The sequence below is a fragment of the Anticarsia gemmatalis genome, chromosome 23 (assembly GCF_050436995.1).
Source record: "Anticarsia gemmatalis isolate Benzon Research Colony breed Stoneville strain chromosome 23, ilAntGemm2 primary, whole genome shotgun sequence".
NCBI classification, from domain to species: domain Eukaryota; kingdom Metazoa; phylum Arthropoda; class Insecta; order Lepidoptera; family Erebidae; genus Anticarsia; species Anticarsia gemmatalis.
Genome location: NC_134767.1, coordinates 3,173,762 through 3,181,281, shown reverse-complemented (window position 1 = coordinate 3,181,281; position 7,520 = coordinate 3,173,762). Strand labels below are relative to the sequence as shown.

The 7,520-nt window shown below is 33.8% G+C and overlaps 1 protein-coding gene across 1 annotated transcript; it reads left to right on the top strand.

Moving 5' to 3' along the window:
- Positions 1-407: 407 nt before the first annotated feature.
- On the top strand, positions 408-2,456 carry LOC142982981 (uncharacterized). The gene is made up of 4 exons (XM_076129736.1): positions 408-632; positions 884-961; positions 1,482-1,632; positions 2,284-2,456. The coding sequence occupies exons 1-4, from the start codon at positions 408-410 to the stop codon at positions 2,454-2,456; spliced, it is 627 nt and encodes a 208-aa protein (XP_075985851.1).
- The last annotated feature ends 5,064 nt before the right edge of the window (positions 2,457-7,520 follow it).

Here is a 7,520-nt window from a genome sequence, read left to right as displayed (position 1 = left end):
TAATATGTGACGTGAAAACGTTAATGTTCGCACGCGTCCTATGTGGTGTTGGCCACGTCACGCACGCAGCCCCGATAAAGATGTTGCTTTCAAAAATCTATACCATACTTTTAACTATTGTTCTTGTCATAATATCGTTCTTTCACGGCTCCCGTGTCCCTACAGTCCGTTTCTATAGCAGTTGGTTTCAATTTATAATTTGCCTCGTGGTCTCTTTTCAAACTGAAGATAAATATATATTCAAATACTTGAAACGTCTTAACGATATCGACAACTTACCGGGTGCTATCAAACAGTACAAGAATATGGCGGCTTTTTTCAAATTGTATTTATTATTATTTCTATTCTTTCGAATGATAGATTATTTTGTAATTCGTTACGTGTATTCTATTAGATTTGAGCGCAGTATGTCTGTGATTTTATCGGAAATTTTGTGGTTTTCAAATGATTTGAGCAAGATGTCAATTATCATTGTATTTAGTATACTTTATTGCCGAGTGAAACTGTTTAAACTGGCTTTGGAGAGCGACTTACGATCAAAACGTAGCAGATGCTGTGTTAATAAATACGTACAAATGTACGGGACTCTCGTTGATACTTTGAAAGCTACTCATTATCCTTTGAAGCTCTTAGTAAGTAACAATATGTTTTATGTATCCAGTCTCATAATAATGAGGTTTCCTACACACATATTCGGATCGGCACTTTCGTTTCAGCAATATTTATCGCACAACAAAACGAACTCGACTTACTTGTTCGACTTGTGCCGATCGGGTTCATATACACGTATTCGGTTTTGCTGCCCGACTGGGCTGATTAATGCCGAACCTGATAAGTAGCAAACCTGACTGGATTCAGTAAATAATCGTGATCTACTTTTCAGATTGTTGCATCAATATTCACTAATACGCCAACATTAGTATATGGTTTGTATCAAGAAGTTTTGCATTTCAAAGAAGTGGTAAGTGTAATTATTTTTTGGAATAAATTGTTCCTATTTCTACGCATAAAGCTGCGCGTTGGAATTGCAGCGTAGGGACCGTAAGGATTTGTAAGGTTTTATTAATTTTTGTGGCGCTAAATACTGATCTAGTGAAGGCGGTACGATAGAAATCAATACAGAGCAACAAATCTTTCACAGCTTAATCATAGAAAAATGTCAGATATAGCTTATTGTTTCAAGCAAAATCTAGTCATTTACAATCTAGGAGAATTTCAGGACAAAGTCTAGGAGATGACTTAGTACTGTAGCCCAATTCTGTATTTATAATCTGTACAGACGAGTATCGAGAGTTTGACATCTAAAATATACTGCCATAATAGTTCTTACAGAGCCCGGTAGAGGCGCTTAACAGGTTTTCGTAAAATTTCTCGATAGCTAGCCTGTTGTCGGTAATCGATAGTAGTAAGAAATCGAGCTACGGTATATTGAATGTATTCAGTTGTGGAAATAATTGATACTTTTTTGTTCTTTCTTGTAGGGTCCAGATGGATTTCTTTTTACGTGGATCGTTGGTCATGGATGTCAGTTCGTAGTATTCCATATTATTATGATGACAACGCTTGATCTAACTGTGGATAATCTTAATGAAGTTAAAAGTATTGCATTAGAAAGACAAGTATATTGCACTGGTAAGTAGTCAAAGTACTTCACATTTTTACTTTTATAAATTAATGAATTTCATTTGACCCATTTATCCCACTGCTGGGCAAGAGTCGCTCCCGGCATGAGGGAGCAGTTAGGCCTTGAATCCACCACGTTGATCAAATGCATCTATGGATGCAATCAGGCTATGGAAAGAACTCTTAGGCATACAAAGTTGCATTACGATGTTTTCCTTTATATCTGGAGCAAGTGATAATTCTTATACACACATACATGCTACTTGCTTTAAAATGTCATTGGTGTGTTGCCTCGGTTTCAAACCGTCAACCACTTGGCATGGGAAACACTCTGCTATCACTGATTAATTGTAAAATTTTAAAAGTTGATAATATAATAATATGATGATATTGATGAAATCTTTTAACTCAGTTTGGCGCAGTGGTTGAAGCGGTCGCCGCAACAACCGTAGCGCCGCGTGTGTATTTGTTCTGAGATTGTCAAATTATCTATATAAGTATATATTTAGAAGTATATAAGTATGTTTATCAGTTATTTGATTACCATAGTAAAAGTTCTGCTTAGTTTGGAATCAAATGACCGTGTGTGAATTGTCCAATAATATTTATTTATTTATTTAATGTGGAAATGTAATAAAACAGCCGTCTTTTGTTCCTCAGATGATCGTGAGCGTTTCGAACTGAGGAACTTGCTGAATGCTCTCAAACATCGTCCACTAACTTACTCAGTGTATCGCGCGTTACCTCTCAGTGTATATCTCACTCTTAGCTTTATGTCCTTCTGTTTTATCAACATGATTGCTATTCTGCAGATTAAGAGTTATATGGTTTGATAGTGGTGAAGTAATTATTTCTTTTATTAATGTTATTTTGCTATGTGGTTTTATGGCGTGTTTGATTAATAAATTAATTGTTTTAAATGCTGCGAAGTTTGAGTCTATCATACCAAATTATTTATCTTTTAATTGTTTTTTTCAAGAAAATTTATATCGTACATTAAGCAAAGAACCTTGTTTTACCTGTCTTACTAAGGGGTACCGTATTATAACCCAGGAAACTGGGTTGTTCAGGTCTAATTGGTAGTCGCTCCATGTAAAATACTAATATTCAGTTGCACCATGTGAGACTGGAAGCCGGCTTCAACTTAGTTGGAAGAAAGGCTAGACTGATGATGATGATATTAATTTGGTAATGTAATAAAACAGCCGTCTTTTGTTCCTCAGATGATCGTGAGCGTTTCGAACTGAGGAACTTGCTGAATGCTCTCAAACATCGTCCACTAACTTACTCAGTGTATCGCGCGTTACCTCTCAGTGTTTATCTCACTCTTAGCTTTATGTCCTTCTGTTTTATCAACATGATTGCTATTCTGCAGATTAAGAGTTATATGGTTTGATAGTGGTGAAGTAATTACTTCTTAATAATTATATAGTTATAGTTTGTTAAATGGCTTTTCGGTGTGCATGATTAATAAATTGTTTATTTGAGTTGCGAAGTTTGAGTTTATTTTCCCTGAAATTTTGGAAAATTTTATGGATATTTTTTTAAAATTAATTCATGGAAGTAATTTCACAATGAACTTTGTTTTGCCTGTACAAGCATAGTTTAAAAAAGTCGTAGTGACTAGCGTATAGTCATGAACTAAAATGCTCCAAAGGTAGTGTAAAATCAAATAACATATAAGTAAGTTAATATAAACGCATTCAAATATGAAAGTTGAAATTCAAGTAATTATAAAGTATTTTTCGTAATATTATGTAAGACCAAGAAAAAAATACAAATGCGAAAGAAAAACGATTTACTTTAACTGAAATCAAGTAACTATGTGACAATAACGAGCCGCTATTGTCACTACTGAGTTTGCTCTCAACTCTTAGACTGCAGTCTGCATAGATTTGCTTCGTGCTAGAAGAGTCCTGTATTTCCCAAACAAGTAATAAAAAATCATTAATAAAAAATCAAAATTATTAATGTTTCTTATGACACTGTGGATTTTAGAAACTAAAGAATCGAATCTATCACCTCGTGTGTAGTGTCATGTGGTGGATAGAAAATCACTCCAGAATAGGCTTTGACAATACATATAATTAAATATTCTTTGCCCTTAGTTTGCAGTGATTTTTTTATGCATGTTACATGACATTGAATGAGAAATTCTGCTTGCCCGTTACTTTTTTAAGACAACTTTTCTCAATCGATTTCGATGCAATTTTACCCGAAGAATTTGAACTGAAATTCAAAGAATCAACAACTAAAGCGTTAAAATAGTGCCAGCAGATTCTCTACTACTATCGACTACCGACCTATCATCGAGCTATTTTGTGTGAAAGTCTGATTAGCGCCTCTGACGGTCGTCGTAGGAACTATTTTGGCAGTTCATTCAAACTCGCGATATTTGACAGTACTGACAATACAGAATGGCACTTACCCCCGGTTTCGGAGTACATTTAGTGGTAGTTTATCTATTCAATAGCGTTTTTTGTATGGGTTTTAACGCTATTGAATAGATAAACTATCGCTAAATGTATTTCAGAAACTGGGGGTTATTCAGTTAAAAATTCGTTCGCTTCCGTCAACTGTAGCTCAACGTTTTCTCACGCTAAATTCAATAAAGCGCGAGCGAGACGAGTGCTTTTTATTTCTTTTACGACGTCACCGTTCATAATACTTGACGGAAAATTGTAAAATGATGTTCCGATTAAATAAAAATGTAATATTGAAAACCAAAATCTTATTGCATATTATGTGGCGTAGTACTTTCATATTGTGATGCGTTTTGTATTTTCGATATTATTTGCAACAAAAACTAACTAGTTATGTTAGTAATTTTACGTTTACTTGCAGAAATGACATTTTAATTAACTTTGGTCAGTATCTTTAGTCTTGCTTTTAAATAGTTAAATATTATGAGCATAACTTACACGTACAGAAAAACAAATGTGTTCTCTATATTTTTTTATACCTATAAAACACTTCGGCACATTTATTAATTAATTAAAAGGATCAAAACCGTTCACAACCGTATTGTCTAGATTATTTATTTTATGTAAACTAACATAATGTGTGTTTCTTTTTAATGCACGTAACATAATAATATGTACTATGAGTACCTACTACAATGAATTAGTACAAGTTAATTATTTCTAGTTTCCCTCTATTATAATATAAGATTTTGACTGCCTCCGTGGCGCAGTGGTTTAGTTCACCTCGCCGCAACCATTGCGTCGGGAGGTCATGGGTTCGATTCCCACACGGGACAATAAAATTATTTGTGCGATCTACAAATAATTGTTCTGGGTCTAGTTGTAATCTGTGTCCGTTGTTTGTATGTTTGTTAAAGTCCCCACAACACAAGAGCCATTTTTAGTGCGGGCGTTGTCTTTCAAAAAAATCAAAAAAGATTTTAATTTAGTCCCATCCTAGTTTATGTTTGCATAAATCAGCCTTTATCATTTAGCGTACTATGCCTCGAAAGTATCAAAATCATGCACTCCGGTATCCTCTTGAGTATTTACTCCACGTTCTTCTAACATAACGTGAGCTTCTTCCTAATGCACTTCCCTTGTTTCGTTCTACAACTAGTTTTATATCTAGTAGCCTGTCCTGATGCAGTTGGATAGTAAGTTTTCAATTTTATTGCAATATTTAGCTAAAAGTATTACTTGATTTTTGTTAAATGTCTTTATTTATTGCATGTAAGTTTGGTTTAAGTCGTAAATATCCAAGATAGGTACTAATGTCAACTGCTTATGTCTAACAGTTTTCGTTGCCATACTCCTCCGAAACGGCTTGACCGATTTTGATGAAATTTTTTGTGCTTATCCGGTATGTATGAAAATCGGCCAACATCTATTTTTCATACCCCTAAGTAACAGTGTTTTTTTATAATTATGGCAAGACAACGTTAGCCGGGTCAGCTAGGTAAATATAATGTTTTCAATGGTACATTACAAGAAGCTCTGCGAGATGTAAGTTTCATATCAAATACTTAACAACATTGCTATGATAAAGCCTTAAAAGTGATCAAGATCATCCGTAGTGGTACTATTTCAGAGGCGAAAGTTGCCACAGAACTAGTTAATATGCAATTTAGCTTTGCGATAGTTAAAGATCCGGGATCAAGATATAATTAATAGCAAAGAAGAATCAAGCAAGCATTGCTGGGCGCATAATGCATTAAGTTATTATACACAAAATCATTTGAAAATCTATTAAACAACATTATAAATCAAAAGACGAAAATATTACACGAACTACTTTCATAAGTACTCATTAATGTTGCATTGCAGCTAATTACGTCACATCCCAGACGCATCTTGTAAAACTAAGACCATTTCAAACAAGCTATTTCAAGCATTTAAAGCTACAGCCTTCCGCTATCGCTCTCTCGCTTACTCTTAGCAGATAAAACCGCAACAGTAAACATCTTTAAACTAAATTTATCGCACTCATAAAATAGAGAAATAGCGGTAATACTGTCAGTGCCTTTAGTTTTATGGACGGCGGCGAACAACACGTAACAGATTTAAATTTTTTCCTTATTTGTAGAATAAAAAGAAGATTTATTTGATTATAGTTATATTACTTACCTCTGCTATCATAATCGCAAAGGAAATTTATGAGTTTTGTTTTTTGTTTCCATATTTAAGTAATTTCTTATAACTGTGGACTATTGCAGATTTTATAAAAATGTTCAGTTTTTTGTTTGTGTAGCATCTGTACATCCAGCGTATTTTACAAAAACTACTGCATTACTGCTGGGGTTTTTAATATCAAATACTTGTTTCTAGATATCTAATTTAATAGTCGTTAATGTACGAATTACCGGCTGTTAGAAAAGTAAAAATAAATCTTATGACTACATTCGCACCAGACCTATTATTCATCAATTCAAACAATTTTGACAGGATTTCTATGAGGTACTATTTTCTTTGCATGAGTCGCATTCGGCCCTACTACAGTAAACCTCCCATTATATGCTACTGTCATAATAAATGCCAGTGTTTGTGAAGATATATGTAAAGTATGAACTATTTGTTACTCGTTCACTAAATAACTGAACGGATTTGGACAAAAATCTTTTCTCGCAAAGTCTCTAGCAGAAGTTAGCCAGCCAGATTCTGGCCTAGATGACAAGACAACAGGTTCATAAGCCTCTGTATTTCACATCTATTATCTTCTGCTAGTCACGTTCCCTCCCCATAGGTGTAGAAGCAAATAACATTTACCGGTCAAGCTTTGAAACTTCGTGCTACTACTACAAATCTAGAAAGCAACAACAACTTATATATTCCCATCACGTTGAATGCACTAAAAAGTAGCTACATTTCTAATGCTAGACGTGAGAAAAGTAAGAAATAAAAATTTCAGACAAAAAACTTATACAGTTTTCAGTGCCTAGGTATTATACAATAAAGGATTTTATGTAAATAAGCGCGCAAATTCATAAATAACGATTTCCAATTAAATGTGTAGTAGTAAAATAATAATACAAATATTTGTAAAATATAATGCTTTTTTAAGATCTAAGTTTGAATTTTGGAAACAGACTCCAATCAAACACAAATTATTAAGAGTGTATTTCCAAATATTACGCAATAGTTGATCGTTTTTGACAAATGATAATATTACGAATAGGACTACTACTAAGAATAGGAAGTGATCATAATTTTTCCAAAAATATCACGTTCATAAGCCGTCGTACTTACACATCTTTTTTCTTTTTCTTAAATCAGCTGTTCTTTTTATTTACGCCAAAAAGCTCTAAGATACAATAAACAAAACGAAGACGTGACTGTATCGTTGGGTGCGGAAATTAAAAAATGTCTTTTGCTATCTTGCCATTAAAATAGAACAGGCGATGTGTTACTTTTTGAAACTTTCTTTGTTATTATTGT